Raw genomic sequence first — 21862 nt, forward strand, 5'->3', positions numbered from 1 at the left:
TCCCATTCTTTTACCCCTCTTTAAAACGGGCTTCTACGTATCGGCGGTTGTCCCGAACCTAATTTCTCTCCTTTTACCTACTTTCATTCTCTTTCTCTCTCTTGCTTGTTAGAGTTCAAAGAGCTGATTAGCAAGCCAACGTTGGCCAGCGCGCACAGCTTAGAGCCACTTTTATTTTCAGCCTTCCACCGACGCCTTTTATACCATTCTTACCGTTCCCGCTGTATTAGGCGCCATGTCTGATGCTGTGGGTATGCAGGCTGATATAGGGAGTCTCTCCCTTGCTAGCCTGGGTCCTTTCTCGACTATCTTAACAGCGCTCTCAGCTGATGATGTTCAGCCTATGGCATTACTCCAGTTGCAGGATTTAGGTGCCGCATTTCCTGTCAGTGGGCCAGTGACAGTCAAAATACCAGAACATCTCCAGCGCTTTCACAGCACCCGGGTTGAACGTCTCGGAATTATTGTGGGCTGGCGCAAAGGTGATTCTACATCACTTCTCGCTCAGTCAATTGGTGGCCAGGCGATTGCTTTGTTGGCTGTGTGTCTATGTAACATACAGAGACAATCAGTGGGTCATGTCTTTCACGCAATTTCAAAAGCCTTGCTACCTCGGTCGGTCTGTCTTAGCAGCCCCTCGATATTACAACGAGCCGTGGAAGTCCTTGCAGATAAACTAGCGCTGATTGGATTTGGAACTATCATCGCAAACCAAGTTTGTCGCATCCATGAAGCTTATACGACGCTTCAGCAAAAAGTACCTATTAACCTTCTGGAAGAACTGAATGAAGGTTGGGTGGCAGAGATGCTCGTGAACATCTCCTATGCCTTGCGGGAGGATGAAGGGATTATGCAGATCCGTGGATGTTGTGGCATGGGATACATTTTAGCCCTGGTGATCACTTTGTTTGCAGATGATTGTACGGTGACCATTGAAGGACTTATCATTCATCAAGGCAAGAACTCAGCGTCTATCATTGTGGACATTGTCGCCTTCATGGAAGAACAACCTGTCCAGATTCATCGAATGCACAAAATAGATTGTGTTGCTGAAATATTCCATACTTCTCGTGCTTCGGAAAGTGGAAGCCGTTGGGGAATTGGGAATGGGGGAAATCCGCTATCCCCTGTTGGTGCAGACTTCCAGTGGAATGGACTCATCTCAGCTCTCCTACATACTATTTTCCAAAAATGGAACTTGGTATGCCCCGTTGATGTGGTTGAAGCGGTAGGCATATGTGCTTTATCCGCAGGAGACGTTACTTGTGTTTTCGCTGGTGATGGCTTAAAGGAAAATCACTTCTCTATCACGAGGCTCTTGGGTGAAAACCACCGTTCGATCATGCATAAGCGCTGCGAATATGTTATAGGGATCCAATTGCCCTATACATGGCCGATATATTCTGAAGCATTTGAAATGCTCCATAAGGCGATAGTGCGACTGATCCAAAACGCACCTAAGAGCTCATCCCATCGTCTAGTCTGGCCCCCGAACGCCGCTAAGGAAGACAATACTTTTGGTAGCCAAGTAGTGGATGTTATATGGTTCACATTCATTGCGCTTTTTATAAATCCGCACGAGAATGCCACTTGGAGGCCTGAGTGCTTTGCCAGCAGATGTGTTCCCAAATGGCCGGACACGGAAGTCGAGGATGACTTCACTTGGGGGATGCAAACGGATTCGGATTATCCGTGGATGTTCTACGAGTTTGACTGGTTAAACTTTTTTTGCGACTGGCATCATGACACAATCGCATCCTCGGATCGAAAGGTCACGCTAGTCCCATCGCCATGCCTAACCCTGGGCTATGAGAACCTTTGTTACTATCGTGGGATGGAGCTTCTAGATGGGCCGCTCATATATAACAGCCGATATCATAAAACGGTTGAGAGTGTGAGATCTTCGGTGGAACCGCAAGACAATCGCCTCCTTCAGCCTCCAAAATCGTTGAATCCTATACTGCCCACCGCAGAAGGTGCTCACTCTGATCTGTTATTTACAATCTCAGAAACTTGGTACGGGCTGGCTCTCAATACAACAGTCACCCTTTTCGGTCGACGAGTTAACATAAATTTTGCAAATTGCTTGAGTGGCTTACTTAGTCTTATTCAAACCGAACCGTGTGAGCATCCCAGGAAGACCCCTTTAAAGAAGGAGTACTCTCGTCTCGTGATGACGACCTCAGTTCTTGCTCCTGAGAGTCAGGTTGAAAGTGATCCTATCATATCCATTGTCCAGACTGCTGGGAATCCTACTGCGCAGCTCCTCTCATTATCCCGCACACCATCCCGCAAGTGGCAAATCCTCTGCTACCACTGCTGCCTCAACTGTGCATACGAGCAAGCCCTTTTCAACGAGATAACGAAGATTATTGTTGCTTGATAACTGTTTACATGATTTTGCTAGCGATCAATGATTAGATGGAAAATGATTCACAGAATTAACAATGATGGCGTAATTTACTTCGTTATATTTCCCAACACTATTTCCAAGACGATCCAACTTTATTCAAGACATGGGTACGAGTCCTTTGGAAAATATGGGAAGCTGCTTCTCGATGGCGATCCAAGTTATGTCGGTGTCGTCAAATCAGTTAGTCAGTTTGCGTTTGGTGCGAACGCTTATTGATGCGACGATGACAGTGTCATGGATCTCACCCGATAATGGCGAGCAATTTTCGTCGATGAGCTGTCTCTAGCCTCTTCTCCAATGGCAGCAGCCAGAAGGCATTGGGGGCCAAGACGACATCTTCCTCAGTGTCCACTGATACCTCCCTCCGGGTTATTGACTGTCACTCGCCACTTAATACGATAGTGGATATAGGTTAGTGGATCCTGATTGTATACTCTTCCTATTCCGACAACCGGAGCAGCCTAAGAGTTTCTAGTTGCGACTGATTCTCGAGCACAACAGACGGGGAGGGACTATAGTTAGACCGTATTGCGTAGAAACTACTATAGTATCCTTGAGTTGGAGAGTATTGCCAGTCGTGTTCCTATAGTTCGGGCTCTTCGGGCTGAGAGATTGGATCGTCGTGATCTAGGCTCTGTTTTATCTCTATATATAACGGTAGTCCTTGAAAGGTCTAATGTCAGCTTCTCGAGAGTACAGCCTTTCGATCGACATCGGTAACGAATGGGAATCGAAGTGGATAGGATAAGAAAAAGCAGCTTTGCCTACTAGGGTTAGTTCTCTAAGTAGTCACTGCAGCCTTCTATTAGATGTTAAAGGAGTGTAAGCGAAGGCTGCTGTGATGAGAAGATCGGAATTTAAGGGACGAGGATGGGGATCTTGCCAGATTGTTGGGATTCCCCCTTTGTTTGGTCCCTTTGCATGAAAGATTCGAGCAAATTCTAGGGCAAATTACGGTATTATAACACTGCCTCATCCATAGTTACCAGGGAATACAATACAGTCTAACAGGGATTACCAGGGAATGGCTAAAATTAGACTAGCGTGTTTCAAGCTAGGATTCGGGAATGAAAGTCTAAGAGTGTAGGTCAATCTGATTTCGAACACTACTGTACGCATCAAAAGAGACTTGATTTGTTAATGCGATGAAAAGCGAAAAGGGCAGCAGGACATGGCGCGCACAAAGAAACGTCGAGTAACTATAGAACAGGGCTCTCGAGTCTGCGGGGTTCTTGCACCTTGTCCGTTCTCTGCCGAGTGGCTGAATATTGGTTGCCAGGGGAATAAGGCAAAGAGGGGTGCGTAGTGACGTCAAGTATTGGCAATCGGCTGAGAACAATCTTGTAGGAGCGGGGTGAAAAAAATCTCGCTGGTAGCAAGGTATTAGGGGATGCACGGACATCAAAGCAAGTGGAGACAAATAAGCCAATAACATCTAATGAACACCATCCTTCGAGGTGGTGATCAATTAAATTCATTAAACAAAATTAAATACATGATTTCTTCGAACGAGTAAAACACTCACCAAGAACTCCCCTCACGTTTGACTTGCGCATAAAAGATAAGGACCGTGAGAACTAACTGACGTTAACAACTATTGACTTCCTATTTACTCAACGTTTATTGAGTTCGTCGTGTGCAATGGTCAACACACGTTCAGGATCTACCAACCTATCCGATTTCCATAATAACATTTTTTTAAAGGGCATCCGTTTCCTCACTCTATTATAACAAGTGCTCAAATATGTTGAATCGGCCTCGAAAGCCATCGAAAATGAGCGGCCTCTTAATTCTTCTACGACGCCGCAGTCAAATGCGTTTGCCTATCTTGTTCTGGTTCAAACCTAGCTAGCTGCCTACCTGATTAATCTACGTTTTGCTAAGTAGTTAGGGAGCTACTACCATCGCTCTTAGGGTCATGCTTACGGCCTCTTAGAGCTTAATGGCCTCCAGGAACTGCTGTGGCGGATCGTGGCGGATCGGGGAGTGAGACAGATTGCTTCAGGAACACCCGTCCATCCCCAGGAGCACCAGTCTATCCCTAGGAACACCGACTCTGTCTTCAGGAACACCAAAATAACTTAGGATCAAAGGTAAGAGAGGCTAGGAACGGTCTGGCTCGCTCCCAGGGGAGATAGGTACAGTTCCTAGAGGACGCTCCCAGAAGCCGATAGCATAGATCCTAGAAGCGAGTTTTAATCTTGGAATCGTCGAAGTTCAGTAAAGTTGTCTCTAGGCTCGAGATATGTAAATTTTAAAGCTAAATGATAGTGTAATACTGAAATCCTTGTGCTACTATAAGAGCTACTATCGTCCTTTACCCCTCTGCTACCCTTCAGGCTGCTCTTCTAGACGCCGAATCGTTTGGGACGAGCGCGTCGCATACTATAATGAGGTTTCTAGCTTAGGGCCAGGTTCTATATTTGCCGCCTTTACTATTCCTCTCATGACTAGCCGTGTAGAAATCCCCGCTAAATTTGAGTCAGTGCTCGCCACTAGGCATTCAGGAGAGGAGGAAGAATTGTCAGTTCTTAATAGGAAGGTTGATAGCTTCACAACAGTGATAAGGCCGGGTCTAGAGAAATAAAGAAATAGCGTAAGGCCCTCGAAGATCGGAAGAGTAGAATCTGACGCTCATATTCGAAGGCCATGGATATCCTCGGCATGCCTCTATAAGTGCATCTCGTGTAGGACGGACAAATCGCAGAAATTATATATCCGGTCCGTCAAATAGGATGTCCTAAAATGCCTCTTCACTCCATTATAGTCGGAGTATATCTTAGGGCATTAGAAGCATACGAACGTTTGCTCTATATTCGGGATATATTCCTGGCTAGTGGTACGTTTATTCTCCCACAACGTAGTCGGCGGCGTATCAGGTTTTATCTTTCGAGCTAGCGGAGAGGGAACTATATCGTTATTATCGGACGGTATAGAGCGCTTCCGTCGTCCCCAAAGGGGCCCACCCTCCTAAAAGCCGTAGTATTATATTCTAGTAGCAATAGCTTTATTACGCCGCGTCTATTCGTCTTCTAATAAATCGGTGGTAGGCTAAGTAAAGAACGTCTCCACGAGAAGAATCTGCTCCGATAGTATTTCAAACTCCTTCCGTAATACCTCGCGCGTAGGCTTATCACTAATAGCCCCACTAGTGAGCTATCTTTTAATATCAATCACCGCCTATTTCTGACTAAAATCGCGGCGTGTTTCTTTCCGCCGTTTATCTTATAGACGCCGGCGTAAATTATAGACTTGTCGCTTCTAGTCCTCTAGTATCGCTCGTAATGCTAGGTTTTAAGAGCGATTAGCGCACTAGGTCTCTAAATCGACTTACTAGCGTATAGCTGATTGTAGTTCTAGGTCTTTCTCCACTAATTCCTAGTTAGTATCGCTTAGGTTGTTACGCACTGCTAACTGGTCACAGTTAGGTTAGAAGGGTTCGGTTATACTTGCCTTATGCTTCTCAGGTTTCCAACGTCAACGATCTGTTCTCTCAACCGTACTGTTGCCCAACAGGCCTTACTGCAGGATGGGTCCTATTGAGGTATCGAGGAACGATGCCAGGTAGAGCGCCGAGGAGATCTATACCGAGGTATTGGTCTACTCGTAGGTGTTGTCAAGTTATAATCAAGTAAAGAGTCACTGAAGTTCCAAAGGTATACATAAGTAACAATGTATGATTGAAGACGAAGAACTATACTAAGTATATGAACGAGTGTCCTTATATATCCTTCGTGCCTACTCCCTGGTCTACCCCCTGGGGGTAGATACTGGAGTCACCGTATACTCCCAGGTATACTCCTATGGAGTAGGTCCTGGAGTCACGCTTAGTCAGGCGTATCCTACGATCAACCTCTTCCTATGAAGTACCGGGGTCATGCTTAGCTAAGCATGACCTGCGGCTGTCCTGCGACTAGTCCCATCCTGGGATAAGCCTGGTCCTGCGATATGCCTTGGTCACGTGTCCCATTCGTTAGATCCCTAGGGATCCTATGATGGTTGCTGTCGTGCGGTAGCCTATGTCGTAGGATCCGTGGTTCCTTGCGACATGACTCGTCTTGGGTTCGCTGACACCGTGTGTTATTCTGTATCATGAGGGTACAACGGAAAGACCATGTATTTCCGTGGTGTGTCACGTGACTTGTTGGTTGGTTGGCTCTCGGTGGCCCATCGGTGTGGCTTGTGGATCTCCACTGATTGGTGACGGGAGTGCCCGTAACATAGGTATCGTGGTCGCCGCCGATCAATCTAACGGCTTATCTAGGTCATAGCCTTTAAGAACTCTTCGTCTAGATTAAGGCCGTATATAATCTCTTATAAGCTAGTATACCGACGGGGACGATAATATTTGATAAACGTTCTACTAGTGGCGTGGGCTATAATCATATTACGCTATACTTCACTAATAAAACCTAGGCAGAAGAGTTAGCCCGCTTATCTAGAGAAAATCAGAACCTTAGGTATTTATAGTCTACTCACCACTCTTATTAAGTAAATCACCTCCTCCGTATCGAAATTGGTGAGAGAAGAAATGATTAAGGAAGCCGTGTATCTCACTAGATATCCTAAGTTATACGTCGAGTGTGCTACCATTTATAGGCGTCTCCTATAAAATATGGGGCTAGCTATAGATCACCTTAACCTTTAGGAAGATATAGTAATTATCCATCTCTTTCTTTAAAGGAAGTAGCATTTCCTATCGACCACCCTCGATAAGTAGTCTCTAAAGGTCTTCTATTGATATTAAGTGAGGCGCTTTAAAGGCGTGGACATAAAATAATATAATGAAGAGTAGGACATACGGGCTAAAGATAAGCGATACGCCGTAGACAATTTTAGGTAGCGCGAACGTGTTACTAAGTAATATCGATTAGTTAGTCTGATTATAGCAAAAAAGTGTGACTTGGGTGCCACCTATAGCTTCGATATGCCTAGGACGCTTTTCACAAACTAGGGCTCGAGTTCGATCATCGGCTTGGGAGGTCCTCCGTCGGATCCTACTAGAGCGATATTTATAGATGCTTAAACTGAAGGTCAAGCATTACCTGTTTTCGGTTGATGGTAAATAACCCAATAGTGTTATATAGACATAGGATAATGCGCTGAAACCCCAAGTGGAATCGCTTCTCCTGTGTTTGAAGGATTGTCTCATTAAAAATCCCGACCGATTGTTTAATTATCATTTGAGCTGCTCCCCCTCCCCGGCTTCCTCGACATCAGAATAGCATATATATGCGCGTCACAGCAGCAAGGGTTGTTCTGAAACCATGGGGGCCACAAACTGATATTCGGTTATATACATCTCATGAAGAATTACGCCTCCTAAACTCCTCCTCGCAGCTCCCACAATATAATCTCAAATACCCGACGCCAAAACAATCCCTGCAACGATCGAACGCGATCCCTTCGCCGTAACAGCTACGGCATTCCGCGGAGAAATAAGGGGCATGAAACTCTCCTCGTGTGTTGTCGTAGCCACCCTCCGTCTCAAAGGTACCGCGCTTGCCCAAGCAGGAGGGACAGAGATCAGAGGTTGTGCCGGTGCCCGTGCAAAGAGGGCATAGGTGGGTTGTTGGACAAATATTGCAAGTCATTTGAGCTTCGGGTCGAACCTAGTTTGACATCCAAGTGCGGTCCGGGTGAAGGCTGTGTTGATTTGTAGATTTATTGGTATAGTAAGTGGATAGATTGTGATGTAGTATGTGTCAAGAGAAAGGAATTTGAATCGAACCAGATTTCTCGAGGACATCCATAGCCATGGTTTATCCGTGGGCTGTGCAGGAAGTTGGAACATCACCCCGCCATTGTGGCTATATTTTCCCGAAGTTTGAATCATGTGATGGTCCTATTTGAGTAACTTGCATTTCTCAGGCATCGGCACCCAAACCCTTCAGGGTCAACGTTAATACTTGGGAACCTGATACTCATCATGATTGATGCTATCCAAACCTCGCTGTGAAATCTCCCAGGTTCGTAGCAGCCTCATCGATGCGACCATAGTCGAAGTGACACGTAATGGCTTCGATATTCACCATCTGCCTGCCGTAAGTCGCGTGATTGACGACAACAAGACTCTGTACAACAAATATATATGATAGATTTGACGTCTATTAAATATTGATTTGAAAGATGCGGGTCCAGAGTTTGCGTTCTTTGGGATATCAGTCATGGTTAAACAGGGCAAACGACTGCTCACAGGTAGCTATACCGCCGCTCGTGCCAAATCTACGCGACTTAATAATCGTTTTGCACCAATTCTTCGAGAGGAGAATGACTGATTTAATTTACATGTACCAGCCTGGTAACGAAAGGCAATCTACCCCACTGTAACCACAAACCCGGGCAACGAATTCAAACTCATGATCGTTTCTACATGTTGGAAGGTCTGACCATTTTTTTTCCAACGTGAGTTGACACTCTCCATTACCTGCTTTCTCGTCCCATTCCTTAGCAGTTTTAAACATGTATCGAAGCACTGCCCGGCATCCCATCTGCGTTCTAGCGCGTCGCAGGTAGTTCTTGGAATATGGCGGCCACTCGCTCCGGTTGTTTGAACACCACTCAAGATTTTCTACGCTTGGGACCTTATTGGCCTTAAGACACTCAACGGCAATTCGGAAAATATTCACAAAGCCTCTTCGTAATGACTTGTTGCTTTTGAGGTTCTGTCGCACATCGGAATCGAGGTGCACGATGATGTAGTCGTTGTCTTCTACCCAAAAGCTGCCATCATCAATTCCTTCCTACATAAGGTCATACGTAAGCTCGCCCTAAAAGGTTAAAGAGGTCCTCATTCGGGCGGAAATAAAACCTCCCACGCAGTCGCCGTATGTACACCCGTATCGAAGGCATGCTTTATTAAGCCCCAAAGGATCCCGTCCAAACAACAGTGAAAGACAGGACAATGCAGCTTCAGAGTTTCCTTCAAAGCGATCCGATATGTTGATTACCCTGAAAGGACCATATACCTTTCGTGTTCTCATTCTCTCTAACTTCTCCTATAATGCTTCGAGCGGGGTGTACCCGTCAATGTCACGAGCAACCTTCCAAGTGTCGGCGTGAGGGACATTCTCAAGTAGCCATTGCGTACTCAGGGGCTTGATTTCGCAAGCTATTAGATGTAGAAGCGTGGCTTCAGAGTTCGTCACTCGATCCCAGCCAATCTTATCATCAGCATGAGTGATGAAGAAAGCCCTGAGCTCTTCATCCGTTAGAGTGAGACTTGCATGATATAGTGACAACACGTCACGAAGCCTTTCCATTTTCAGTTCCTTTACATTAGTCCAACTGTCTACTTCATAAATCATTTCAAGCTCTTCGTTCTCGAGATCTTCCGCATTACTCCTTCGTGGGTCAAAATCACACGCCTCCGCCAATGCGCGAGACTAATGCTGGAGATCGAATGATAATACAAAACAGCGAGATGCTCCAATTCGACGAAACCCGCACGATCGCCAAAAGTCGATAGCACCAGATTGATTTCGATATTTTGTTGTTAAGCGTTCTTCAGCGGATTTGCCCTTGAGCTGCGGCTCGATATCAGCTGTTAGATATCCAGGACTGACTAGAGCGTGAAGAGTCCATGCTCGCTCGAAAGCCTCGTCGGAACCATAGATAAGATCCGCGTCTTCACCATCTGGTCTTTCATGTTGGAGGAACTTTTTCGCCTTTTCCAATAGTAAAGACACCACTTTCCGTCCGAGTCCTTTCCGACGTAGTTCGAGTGCTGTAACATGAAGCTTCTCAAGTAGGAAAAAAGGGCCATGATCGATCTCGTTTCCCCATATACCAGTTCCTCTTTGCACTGGGTGGTCCTTGCACTTGGCCTAGACTGTTCCATATCGATCAAAGATATAGAAGGCCACATCGCACGTTTCCTCGCTAGGCTCTTCCATCCTTTCCCAGAACTCAGGGCGAACACCTTCTCGATGAATATACCGGGCTAGAGCGTTGGCGACAGTGACGCCATCGTAGGTGCATTCGGCGACAAAGTTTTTCATCCACTTAGATTCGCTGAATCCTTCATCTGCCAAAAATAGCCGGATTTTAATTGGTCGCGCCGGGTCATCGGAGGTGGTATATTCGTGCTCCTCGATTTCCTGTTCGTCATTCGAATCTTCGCTATCATTTTCCGTCCGCCATCCTCCCTCATCCTCATCCGAACGATTGTACTCAGAGTAATCTTCTATCGACTCGTCATCATCTTCGAAGTCCATTCCTAGACGTCAAAAAATTGTCAGCAGAGCTCACATTTCCTATCTATTAGTGGAAGGGGAGAACGCACTGCTTCGCTTGAGGGGTACTCGCTTCCCCGCTATTTTCTCCCCGTCATTTTCCATTTTCATTATCAGCCTAGCTTTCTGGCTTATTTTGATCGAGACGAGTATAATTTAAGAGAAGAGGGATAGGTGAGTAGAGAGACCAGAGTGGAGTCAGTCATTCGTGAGGGATCTACTACTTCTTGTACTTATAGGAGGCAGGCTGTAGGAATGACTAATGTATTTCCTAGGTTACTAGCTTCTCATGCCAATAGAAAGTACCATCACATGGGCGGGGACGCAGAATGGGGGCCGTTCTAGTTATGGCAAGCAGATGCAGAATATCTAAACATTACGAGTCATTTCGACTATGGTCGCATCAATGAGGCTGTGGCAAATTTGGAGATTCTGCGACAAGGTCCTCTAGGAAAATCACACATTGCTGAGGTACAAGACCATTGACGGACACTGCGGTGACCCACATTAGCGCTGCTGAAAGGCCAATGACACCAGCCCTCAGCGAGGACTCCTCGCTGAGGAGTCCTCAAACGGGACAGCATGGGGTGACTAGCTGGTTTTGTCCGTTTCGTCGCACTTCTGCTTTTTGATAGCTGACAGAAATCTGGCTGTATGACAACGTATGGACAAAATCAGATATATTGGAATCTCTAACTAACTAAAATGACAAAACCCGCACTTTCAACAATCTGGGCGGACATAGATGACTAACTGTAATATGCACTTTTGTATGGTATGGGCGGTACCATGTGTCACATGATATTCAGGGTATTTTACCCTGTTTCCACCATGTATTCAATCTTAGTATTCGACACACCCCCCAGTTTTTGGAGCTTGCTCCAAGAACTGCCAATTCCTTCATTTCTGGCCTTTCTTCAAAACAGCCTCTGTTTTTCTGAGATGACTAATCTCTTTTCTCGTTGATCAGTTGACTGATCTCTCTTGCTTTCAATCTCTCTTGTTGATTAGATGACTGATCTCTCGCATACCGATCATCTCTCTGAAGATCGCCTGCTTCTGCTTCGGTAGTGGCTTCGTGAGGCCATCTGCCGGCATCTCTGCAGTAGGAACCCAGTTAATGTGAACTCGACCAGCGCTGACTTCCTGTCTCATCTAGCACCGATTGATATCCACATGCCGCAGCTTCGTATGCATACCCGCCCCTTCCTTTGTGAGCAGATCGACTGTCTGCTGGTTGTCACACATAATGGACAAGGGGTGATCGGGTTTGAATCCCAATGAATTCAGTACTCGGCGCCACCATTGTACGGTTTTACCGGCCTCGGCGAGAGCAAGAAGTTCAGCTTCAGTGGTTGATGTTGTGACGGTCTTTTGCTTAGATGCTTTCCAATCAATTGGACCGCTATACAACTTGCAGATATAACCTTCTGAGCTTTTCCTATCTTTGTTGTCTCCAAAGGAAGCATCGCTTGCGAATTCAACTGACTTCGCTGCCAGTTATAAACTGTGGTTTGTTTGGTTTTTATTATGTTCTTGTTTTTGATCTTGGTCTTGATCTTTATCTCTGGTCCCATATTCAATGGCCCAGAACCTGGTTTCATACAGATACTGAATGATTCTATCGATGGCGTCGACATGTTTCGGACCAGGGTTTATGAGAAATTCAGCCACTTTTGACGTGGCTTTCGCGGCATCTGCTCTCGTTGTGGTCGTACTATACTGAGCAGATCCAACCTTCTGTTGAAATTGGTGAATTTGATATGCTGAAGCCACCCCTTCGAAGGGTAGCAATGGTTCAGTGCTGCTCATTGGTGAGCCTATTTTTCTTTCTGTAACCAGGTTATACCTGGTTGCCATGCTTTCAATGTATGAATCCTAGCATAACCAGAGCTTCTTCTGTTTCCGGTCCCGAATAATGCGTATATTCAGGAACCAACTGGCATCTAGCTCTCTCAATTCCCACTGCTTTTTCATTTCTCGATCTAGATCAGCAGCCTTCTTTGTATAGACTGGATCTGGGTGGTTTGCCATAATGATATCGTCCATATAAAAGAAGACGATGATACCATCGGCAGTAAAAATGCAGGGATCTTCTAGAACTAGAGTAAGCCCTAGTTTTACTAGAACCCTTGTTGCTTCTTATTGCCATAGTCTAGGTGACAGACGTAGGCCGTACAATGCTTTATGGAGCAGCCAGCAATAGCCTGGTTTTTCAAAGCCTGGCGGGCACTTAGTATAAACCTCAGTTTGCAATGTTGAATTCAGAAATGCAGTAACAACATCTCTCTACACCATGTCAAGATCAAATGCTGCCACCAATGCAAATACAGCTCTCGCAGTTTTGACGGCGAGGGTAGCAGCTCTCTTTTCCTCTGTAGACAGCCACTATAGATCTCCTCTCACACAGATTCTGGCTTTGTATTTTTCCAGGTAGCCATTGGCATCAAATTTGTAGGTAAATACCCACTTTAATGGCAAGACCTGTGTCCCTTTTGTATTCGGCGTTGGAACATGACTGAATGTCCCTTTCTTGTCTAGTGTCCCAACTTCGAAGCCAGCTGCCACTTTGAATTCCTTGCCATGTGGATGAGCTTCCAATTCTGCCCAGTTCTTTGGCTCTAGTGGCAGTTGATCTCTATAAAGCCTAGCCTGGCTGAATCTTGCTCCTATGCTTGTTGTAAAAGCATAGAGCATGCCAGGTGTCTCTTCTTCTTAGTGGTTTTCCAGAGATAGATATGTTGCATAGTCGTTATCCACCCTTGGTTTCCTATTTCTTCTTCCGGTCATGACATTTGACATATTGATATCACCAGATATATCCCTTGGTGCTAGTGCTCTTTCTTCCAGCTCTCTATTTGGTGACGGCTGGGATGATAGCTCTCGTTGAATCTGTCTTTGCACTTCCTCTTCTTCTTCATCTATCTCTTCTTCCACTTCCACCCCCCAGTTTCGATCGACGGTATCACTGAGATCGGATCTGGCGACGATGAATGCTCGTTTTGGGTATATATAGATGGAACTGGGGTCGTATTCGATGGAATCGACGGCGACGGTGATGAATTTGATGAATTCGGCGACGGTGAGGTTGTTGGTAGAGGTGGAGAGGATGGGATATCTGCTGGAAAGCTTCCTGGCAGGCTATCTATGCTTGCTTGCTCTCTATTTGTTGATCCTAACATTGACTGTGGGGTCAAAGGAAAAATAGCATCTGTTTTTGAAAAGGGCGCCAATGGCGTTATCTCCCTGGTTTCTGTATCTCCATTTTCTTCAACCAGCTCTGCCTCGCCGGCGTCATTTCTGGCATCCTCGCCTTGTTTGGTATGCTCAGTTTGTTCGTATAGTGCGATCCTCGCTACTGACATAGGCATCTTCAACCTAGTACTCAGTTCAGCCTGGGCTTCTTCCATGGTGAGCACCATAGGCCAATTGACAATCCCATCAATGAGAGTGCTGACCGCGTCTTCTTCTGTAGGGATCGGCTTGCTAGGTGAGTACCGGCGGGATTCATCAACGATAGCATCTCTGACGACGTCTATCCTTCCCATTCCGGTTGCTCTTCCTTTCTGCGGGAACCATACTTTATATAGGTTCTTCGAGATATATCCCACAAGATAGCCGATCTCTGCTCTCGGTGCCATTTTATCTGACTGCACTCGCTTGATAATTCTTGAATATACCAAGCTGCCATACATCCTGAGATTTGACAAGTTGACGGTTTGAATTCCATCTGGCGCGGCATGCTTCATAAGCTCTTTCCAAGGTATGATCCATTGGTTGTTCATTTTTATGGGCGTACGGTTTAGCATATATGCCGCTGCATACATAGCTTCCGGCCACAATTCAGGTGGAAGATTGGTGTCTTGGATCCAGACTCTCGCCGTTCTGACTATTATGCTCCCAGATCTCTCGGCTGGACCGTTCATTTCTGGTAAGCCTGGTGGTGAATGCTCAATAGTGCATCCTTCGGCTTGGATCATGAATTCAACTTCATTTCCAGCACTTCGTTCATTGTCATAGTGGAAGACCCTGATCTCAATCTTCAGCCAGTTCTTGATCAATGCTAAGAACCGCCTAACTGCCATCTGACAGTCGTTCTTTTTAACGTGGGTGAATACAAAGTGGCATCTAATACCATCCAGGTAAAAATGCGTCAACCAGATATGTCCGTTATATGCTGGTTTCAATTGAACTAGATCGAAGTGCACTCTGCCAAATACACCATATGTCTGTCCAATTCTGCGTCGAGATATCTGTCTAGGTGCATCTGCTAACTGGCAAGCTTCACATACCTGCCCCTTAGGGCTAGGGTTGCTGCCAGTTATAGTTATGCCCTCTGTCATCTCGGCCAATTTAGCAATACGCTCTGGTCCAATGTGACCTAGGCGTTTATGCCATATTTCGAAAGTAGCCTCTGTTTTTGGCTCCTATTCCGATTTCTTAGTGGCAAAAGCCACTTCTTGTTCCGGCTGTAAAAGCCAGGGTAGTTGCTGATCTTGATAGATGCTGAATACTAGCTTTCCGCCATCAATTGTCTCAATGCAATTGTTCCTGAAATTCATTAATACCCCCCCTTCATCATCAATCCATGGGATATCAGATTACTATGGAAATTGGGAGAATATCTGGCATTCTTAAGCTCTAATTTGACTGATCTTCCGTTGACTAGGCTGACTCCATAGATGACTACAGTGCCAACGCCGTCTATTTTCGTCTCTGTGTCTCCCACCCGGACGCTGCTTTGTGCACTTACGAAGGTTTGAAATAACCGACGATCGTTACATATATGCATTTGCGAGCCGGTGTCAACAACCCATCTTTCTTTTGCCGGCTTTATGCCGTTTTCTTGGGTCATTTGGGTGGACATAACATTGGTGGAGAGAGCTTTGGCATGCATATCCTTTGGTGGAATATCATTGGTTTGAAGAGCTTCTTTCTGCATACTCCCGGCTGGAATAGCATCTGTTGTGAAGAAGCTAAAGTCATCGTTTTCGAAGGTTGCATTTGCATGCTTGGTGTCTATTCTAGACTGCCCTTCGTCCTGTGCTTTCTTCTCAATATATGCTTTCTAGGCTGGGTTTACATTGATGGCAGCTTCATATTTCTTCTTCCGGTCTTTATTGACCTAGTATGAAGCTGGCCTGTCTTTTTCATAGACATCCCAGCATCTCCATGCAGGATGCCTACCAAGGTTTCTACCACATAGACATCGTCTCTTAGACATTAGTATGTCTTCTTGCCTAGCTTCCTTAGCCTTTGACGATTCTCTCTCTAGCTTTGCTTCTTCATGGTTTTGCCAGGTTGAAAATGCCGCTTTTAACATGTTGTTTTTCGAAACTTGCTTTACATGGGTGATTGACCAGTGAGCTTTATACCGAGTAATAAGCTCACTAAATTCAATCGTCCCTTTGTCTTCGAGTCTCAATATCCATGTTTCATAGAAGCCAGGTGACATAACTGATATGGCATCTAGGAATTGAGTGCTAGCATCCTTTGCTTCAGTGATGCCTACCTTCGCACAACGAGTATGAAGGGTTTCCCAGTTTAATAGCCACATATTGATATCGGTATTTCTATCTAGCCCTCGGTCTAGATTTCTCCATTGGTGGCGAAGCTTTGCAAGGTATGTTAGATCGCAGTCTGGTGAGAATCTCATCCTCAGTTTTCGGAGCAGTTCATATGCTGAATCCTGAGAGATAATGAAGGCTTGGAAACTTAGGTTGATGCTATTTCGTATAGCTGTTACCACAGTGCTTAATCCTCTCTTTTTCTTCAGATATTTGTCGTCTTCGCTCTGCCAAATCATCTGCTTCGCCTTTAGGGTTTTATACCAGTCTTGGTTTTGTTCTTTTGCTTTCTTTTGAACTTCTTCAAGATCAGGTTGTTGAGGTTGTAATAGAGCAGCTGGCTCTGTTTCTTGTGAAGGATCACATAGCTCCCAGACGTTGAATTGATCGGCAATTCCTTTGATATTGGCTAGCCATGGTTCCCATATTGTTGTGTCTTGTAGGATGACGCGGGCAGAGGCCGCGGAGAGAGTATAATCTGCCATTCGTTGTCTTTTTCGTAGACAGAAATCCGGTTTTTCTTCGATTCAGGGGTTGCTTCGGCGGTGGGTGGTTGAACTTTCAACTCAGCATTGACCGGCGACAGCGAGGTTTATTGATCTTAACAAATATAGATCATATTATTGAACGATTCCGGGCTCATAACTGACAGAAATCTGGCTGTATGACAACGTATGGACAAAATCAGATATATTGGAATCTCTAACTAAAATGACAAAACCCGCACTTTCAACAATCTGGGCGGACATAGATGACTAACTGTAATATGCACTTTTGTATGGTATGGGCGGTACCATGTGTCACATGATATTCAGGGTATTTTACCCTGTTTCCACCATGTATTCAATCTTAGTATTCGACAATAGCCACAAGATGACTTGAGTCGGGCTAATCATAAAACGCTGGTTCGAGATGCTAAATTTAGTTGGTTTTATGCTGCTTTCCCCCACCTTCGGCTGTTGATTAGCCCCACAGAGTAACAGTTTCTATCTGCTTCAACGATTGTGCTTGGTGGTTCCTCGGAGCCTACTGTGCCTTGGCCGCTAAACTAAATAACCGCGGAACAGAACAGACTCAATGTGGGATGCCGGATGCGTAATCGATAGATCACGTGATAGAAGCATTAGCCAAGTTTGGAGCACCGAACAATCGGAATGTCGCGAGTGAGCAAACTCCCTTAAAGAGAGCGAGTACTTATAGCATGACGGGCCTCCTCTCACTCCAGTAAGTCCTAAGCCAGTGAAATGCTTTAACGGAAATTTAATTATCTTCTCGAATCCAGAATGTTCCAATCGCGACCCTTGTTGGCTGAGGTGGGACAAGAGCGTACCCGATTATGGGTGCATTCGGCAATTCTAGAGCGCTTTCCAACCCTGTTAATGTTGGAGTTAGACGCTTCCCCAAATTTGCAAGACGAACGATGTCTCCTTCTAGAACACATTGACCCAGATATCTTTGGTTGGTGCTGCGAGTATGCCTACACAGGGAACTACACGTTCATTTTTTCACCAGGCCGGGAATCGACACAAAAACAATCAATTCGTCTGCAAAACTTCGGATTTGACGGTCCATTTGCTGTTGTGATCCCTCCGTATCAGATCGAGAGACTTCACCGTTCTGACTTGGCCAATCTTACCGACCATTCTCGTATCCATTCCTTTGCAAGCAAGTACCAGTGGGAGCAGTTACGTCTGCTTTCTGTCAAGAAACTCCGGGATTCTATTTTAAACCTACGTTTCCCCAATCGTCGTACCAATGAACTGCTCCGGTATTTTATGGAAGAGGCTAGATCACAAGTTCCTCTGGAAGAGACACCCTCTTGATAGTAAGATAATGCAACTTGCCAGTTATTCGCTATATGCATCTAGTGACTCACCAGTATATTATCGAAATATATCTGGACTCAAGCACCGGGGCAATAGGAATGTTATATCACCAGCAACTTCTGTCCCGACTAACTATATCATTAAATGACCTTAAACCTCGATCATACCCCGAAGCTCATATGAAAGTTCACGGGCAGACCTTAAGAGAAACTCTTAGTGGTCAACTGTACGGTACAATTCAATAATAGCACCCAAGGCGGAAACAGACAAAGTTGAGGGCCTGTAGTCGAGATTTGAGGTCTCTTCCATGATAGTGATTTGTTCGCGTGATGAGACGCACGAAAAGTTAATAGGTATACAGAGATGAGTAAAAGAGGAAGGTAGTCGAATTCATTATGATCCATCAATCAAAAGGTCGAAACAACTACGATGGGATTCTGTTCCGGTAGCTCTAAATAATCGCGACAAATCTGGTACGCCTTAATGAAATAGTCACCAACCCAACCACGGCGCCAATTGTGGCCAGATAGAGAACAAAGGAATGGCGCAGGGGTCTCCAAGATGGAAAAAGTAGAATCTGACGCTCATATTCGAAGACCATGAGCGTCAGAAGCATGCCGCCGCAAGTGCATCTCGTGTAGGACGGACAAATCGCAAAAATTACATTTTCGGTCCGTCAGATGTGATGTCCTAAAATGCCTTTTCACTCCATTATAGTCGGAGTATGTCTTGGGGCATTGGAAGCATACGAATATTTGCTCTGCATTCGGGATATATTTCCCGCTAGAGGTATATCCCTTCTCCCACGACGTATTCAGCTACGTGTTAGCTTTTATCTTTCGAGCTAGCGGAGAGGGAACGATATCCTTATTATCGGACGGGGTAGAGCGTTTACGTCGTCCCCTAAGGGGCCCACCCTCCTAAAAGCTGTAATATTGTATTCTAGCCGTAATAGCTTTATTACGCCGCGTCCACTCGTCTTCTAATGAATCGGTGGTGGGCTAAGTAAAGAACGTCTCCACGAGAAGAATCTACTCCGATAGCATTTCAAACTCCTTCCGTAATACCTCGCGCGTAGGCTTATTATTGATAGCCCCACTAGTTAGCTATCTTTTAATGTTAATCACCGCCTATTTCCGACTAAAATCGCGGCGTGTTTCTTTCCGCCGTTTATCTTATAGACGCTAGCGTAGATTGTGGACTTAACGCTTCTAGTCCTCTAGTATCGCCCGTAATGCTAGGTTATAAGAGCGATTAGCGCACTAGGTCTCTAAATCAACTTGCTAGCGTATAGCTGATTATAGTTCTAGGTCTTTCTCCACTAATTCCCGATTAGCGTCGCTTAGGTATCGTGGTCGTCGCCGATTAATCTAACGGCTTATCTAGGTTATAGCCTTTAAGAACTCTTTATCTAGATTAAGGCCGTATATGATCTCTTATAAGCTAGTATGCCGACGGGGACGATAATATTTAATAAACGTCCTACTAGTGGCGTGGGCTATAATCATATTACGCTATACTTCACTAACGAAACCTAGATAAAAGACTTAGTCTACCTATCTAGAGAAAACTTAGGGATATATAGGCCACTCACCACTCTTATCGAGTAAATCACCTCCTCCGTATCGGAATTAGTGAGAGAAAAAATGATTAAGGAAGCTATATATCTCACTAGATATCCTAAGCTATACGTCGAGTGTGCTTCTATTTATTAGTGTCTCCCACAAAATATAGGGCTAGCTATAGATTACCTCGACCTTCGAGAAGATATAGTAATTATCTATCTCTTTCTTTAAGGGAAGTAGCATTTCCTATCGACCACCCTCGATAAGTAGTCTCCGAAGGTCTTCTATCGATATTAAGTGAGGCGCTTTAAAGGCGTGGATATAAAATAATATAATAAAGAGTAGGACATACGGGCTAAAGATAAGTGATACGCCGTAGATAATTTTAGGTAGCGCGAACGTGTTACTAGGTAATATCGATCAGTTAGTCTAATTATAGCAAATAAGTGACTCGGGTGCTACCTATAGCTTCGATATGCCCAGGACGCTTTTTATAAACTAGGGCTCGAGTTCGATCATCGGCTTAGGAGGTCCTCCGTGCGGATCCTACTAGAGTGATATTTGTAAATGCTTGAACTAAAGGTCAAGCATTACCTATTTTCGGTTGATAGTAAATAACCTAATAGTGTTATATAGATATAGGATAATACGCTAAAACCCCAAGTGGAATCGCTTCTCCTGTGTTTAAAGGATTGTCTCGTTAAATAGAATCATATCTTCGATATATACTAGGACATTTACGCGCGGTTATTTATCCAGACCGCGCTTATCCACCAAGTATCTCATGCCCTATTAATCTTCGTTAGCGCAAGCCTCCTACAGACGATTGGGAGGGGGGGTCGAAAACAAACCGTGCGAACAGCCTCGCCTATCTCTTTACTTATCTCGGTTTTAGTAACTCGCTAGTAGTAAATTCGGAAGTACTTCCAATCCGCTTTAAGGGCGCTGGCCTTTATATAGCCTTTCTAACGGCGACCATCGGGACTATACTCTAGCTTCAGACACCAATTGAGAAATCGATATATATCATTTAGTGACGCCTCACGTAGTGTATCCTCTATAACCCCCCACTTATGATTAGTGGATGGTTCTATTGCTTTCATTTGGTAGTACCTAAAATGAGGTAAGTCGGTCAGTTAATATTAATATAGTATAAGCTTTTAACGATATCCTAATCACTTACCAAGCCCAACGCTCTTTTAGTCGAAGTTTTAACTTCTTTGTTTTATTGGATCGGCTGTAATCCTCTGGTACTTGGGCCAGGTCCTTATCCGTGTCATTATCGGGCACTTAGTATCGGGCCTAGTGGACATGTTCCACATTCGATAGGTCTGTTAGTAACGATTTTATGATCAGTCTTAGAGGAATTGGGCTCGAACGGTCTATTATTATCGGTATCGATGGGAGAGGTATAAGAGGATTCGCTCGTGATTCCGTGGTTACTAGTATTAGGCGTCCTCCGACGATATATAGCTAATCAATTTCGCCGAGCGTGCGAAGGAACTACCTCGGAGCTCGAGATATATTAACGTACGACACGACTAAATAGAAGAAAGTATAACGGAAGATCAGAGGGAGATTTTTGGAGTGGTATTTGAGTCGAAATAAGGATAGTGTTGGACGGAGAATAGGTGGGAAGGGGATATTTATAGCCATAGCGGCTAGGAGCTAGCCAGAGTGTAGCTGGCATGGTGCTGAAGGAGGCTATTTTCGGCGCCCCCCTCCCTAGTAGGCGTGGTGGAGCTACTAATGAGCCCTTAGGGAACCAAGGATGTTAGCGCGCACGAAATGGCAGCCTGAGGTATGAAGTGGTGAGTGGTGTGGTGCGTGGTCGAAGGAGGCGGGAGCGTGGCGGAGGGAGGTTGCTGAAAGACGGCCATTTTCGGCCTCACCTGCGGCCGAAAAAGGCAGCCAAATAGCAAAACGCAATTCTTATCTAGAAGAATAGTGATTCTTATATTATAGAGTGTACTATATTATTATATACTAGTTATACTATCGGTAATAGTCCTACCTAGTCGTCTTACTAGTAGTTTATATAGTGCCGTAGGTACTATTTTAACATCTAGTTCACTCTTTCTATTTGCCCATTAGTTTATAGATAGTATATAGTAGAGAGTCTAAGCTTAATACCTATTTAATCTGTAAATGATTGCTATATCTTCAATATAAATAACTTGTCTCTATCTAATATAATCTTACTCGGTATTCTGTGGTTTACGACCATATATTATAGCACGATATTCGCCATTTGATC

General features: G+C 45.0%; 9 protein-coding genes across 9 annotated transcripts; 2 read left to right on the forward strand and 7 right to left on the reverse strand.

Annotated features, from left to right (window-relative positions):
• Window positions 1-235: 235 nt before the first annotated feature.
• N7471_005250 (uncharacterized protein) lies at window positions 236-2383 on the forward strand (the record flags this gene model as incomplete). Its single annotated transcript, XM_057277969.1, has 1 exon — window positions 236-2383. One exon carries the CDS (start codon window positions 236-238, stop codon window positions 2381-2383), a length of 2148 nt encoding a protein of 715 aa, XP_057137579.1.
• Window positions 2384-5083: 2700 nt separating this feature from the next.
• N7471_005251 (zinc finger protein) lies at window positions 5084-7006 on the reverse strand (the record flags this gene model as incomplete). The annotated part of the gene is made up of 5 exons (XM_057277970.1): window positions 5084-5191; window positions 5213-5383; window positions 5486-5561; window positions 5591-5682; window positions 6893-7006. The coding sequence occupies 5 exons, from the start codon at window positions 7004-7006 to the stop codon at window positions 5084-5086; spliced, it is 561 nt and encodes a 186-aa protein (XP_057137580.1).
• Window positions 7007-7156: 150 nt separating this feature from the next.
• Window positions 7157-7596, reverse strand: N7471_005252 (uncharacterized protein; the record flags this gene model as incomplete). The annotated part of the gene is made up of 3 exons (XM_057277971.1): window positions 7157-7269; window positions 7328-7413; window positions 7442-7596. The coding sequence occupies 3 exons, from the start codon at window positions 7594-7596 to the stop codon at window positions 7157-7159; spliced, it is 354 nt and encodes a 117-aa protein (XP_057137581.1).
• A 756-nt stretch (window positions 7597-8352) lies between these two features.
• Window positions 8353-9265, reverse strand: N7471_005253 (uncharacterized protein; the record flags this gene model as incomplete). Its single annotated transcript, XM_057277972.1, is given in 3 exon segments — window positions 8353-8487; window positions 8752-9156; window positions 9173-9265. 3 exon segments carry the CDS (start codon window positions 9263-9265, stop codon window positions 8353-8355), a joined length of 633 nt encoding a protein of 210 aa, XP_057137582.1.
• Window positions 9266-10239: 974 nt separating this feature from the next.
• On the reverse strand, window positions 10240-10752 carry N7471_005254 (uncharacterized protein; the record flags this gene model as incomplete). Its single annotated transcript, XM_057277973.1, has 2 exons — window positions 10240-10631; window positions 10698-10752. 2 exons carry the CDS (start codon window positions 10750-10752, stop codon window positions 10240-10242), a joined length of 447 nt encoding a protein of 148 aa, XP_057137583.1.
• A 6663-nt stretch (window positions 10753-17415) lies between these two features.
• On the forward strand, window positions 17416-18037 carry N7471_005255 (uncharacterized protein; the record flags this gene model as incomplete). Its single annotated transcript, XM_057277974.1, has 2 exons — window positions 17416-17438; window positions 17497-18037. 2 exons carry the CDS (start codon window positions 17416-17418, stop codon window positions 18035-18037), a joined length of 564 nt encoding a protein of 187 aa, XP_057137584.1.
• Window positions 18038-18624: 587 nt separating this feature from the next.
• On the reverse strand, window positions 18625-19848 carry N7471_005256 (zinc finger protein; the record flags this gene model as incomplete). Its single annotated transcript, XM_057277975.1, has 5 exons — window positions 18625-18858; window positions 18936-19022; window positions 19108-19138; window positions 19168-19259; window positions 19792-19848. The coding sequence occupies 5 exons, from the start codon at window positions 19846-19848 to the stop codon at window positions 18625-18627; spliced, it is 501 nt and encodes a 166-aa protein (XP_057137585.1).
• A 3-nt stretch (window positions 19849-19851) lies between these two features.
• N7471_005257 (uncharacterized protein) lies at window positions 19852-20124 on the reverse strand (the record flags this gene model as incomplete). Its single annotated transcript, XM_057277976.1, has 2 exons — window positions 19852-20011; window positions 20105-20124. The coding sequence occupies 2 exons, from the start codon at window positions 20122-20124 to the stop codon at window positions 19852-19854; spliced, it is 180 nt and encodes a 59-aa protein (XP_057137586.1).
• Window positions 20125-20570: 446 nt separating this feature from the next.
• N7471_005258 (C2H2 finger domain protein) lies at window positions 20571-21295 on the reverse strand (the record flags this gene model as incomplete). Its single annotated transcript, XM_057277977.1, has 4 exons — window positions 20571-20718; window positions 20789-20894; window positions 20985-21078; window positions 21140-21295. 4 exons carry the CDS (start codon window positions 21293-21295, stop codon window positions 20571-20573), a joined length of 504 nt encoding a protein of 167 aa, XP_057137587.1.
• Between the last annotated feature and the right edge of the window lie 567 nt (window positions 21296-21862).

The sequence above is a fragment of the Penicillium samsonianum genome, assembly GCF_028829775.1.
Source record: "Penicillium samsonianum strain IBT 33392 chromosome Unknown utg000003l_segment0_segment0, whole genome shotgun sequence".
In the NCBI taxonomy this organism is placed as follows: Eukaryota; Fungi; Ascomycota; class Eurotiomycetes; order Eurotiales; family Aspergillaceae; genus Penicillium; species Penicillium samsonianum.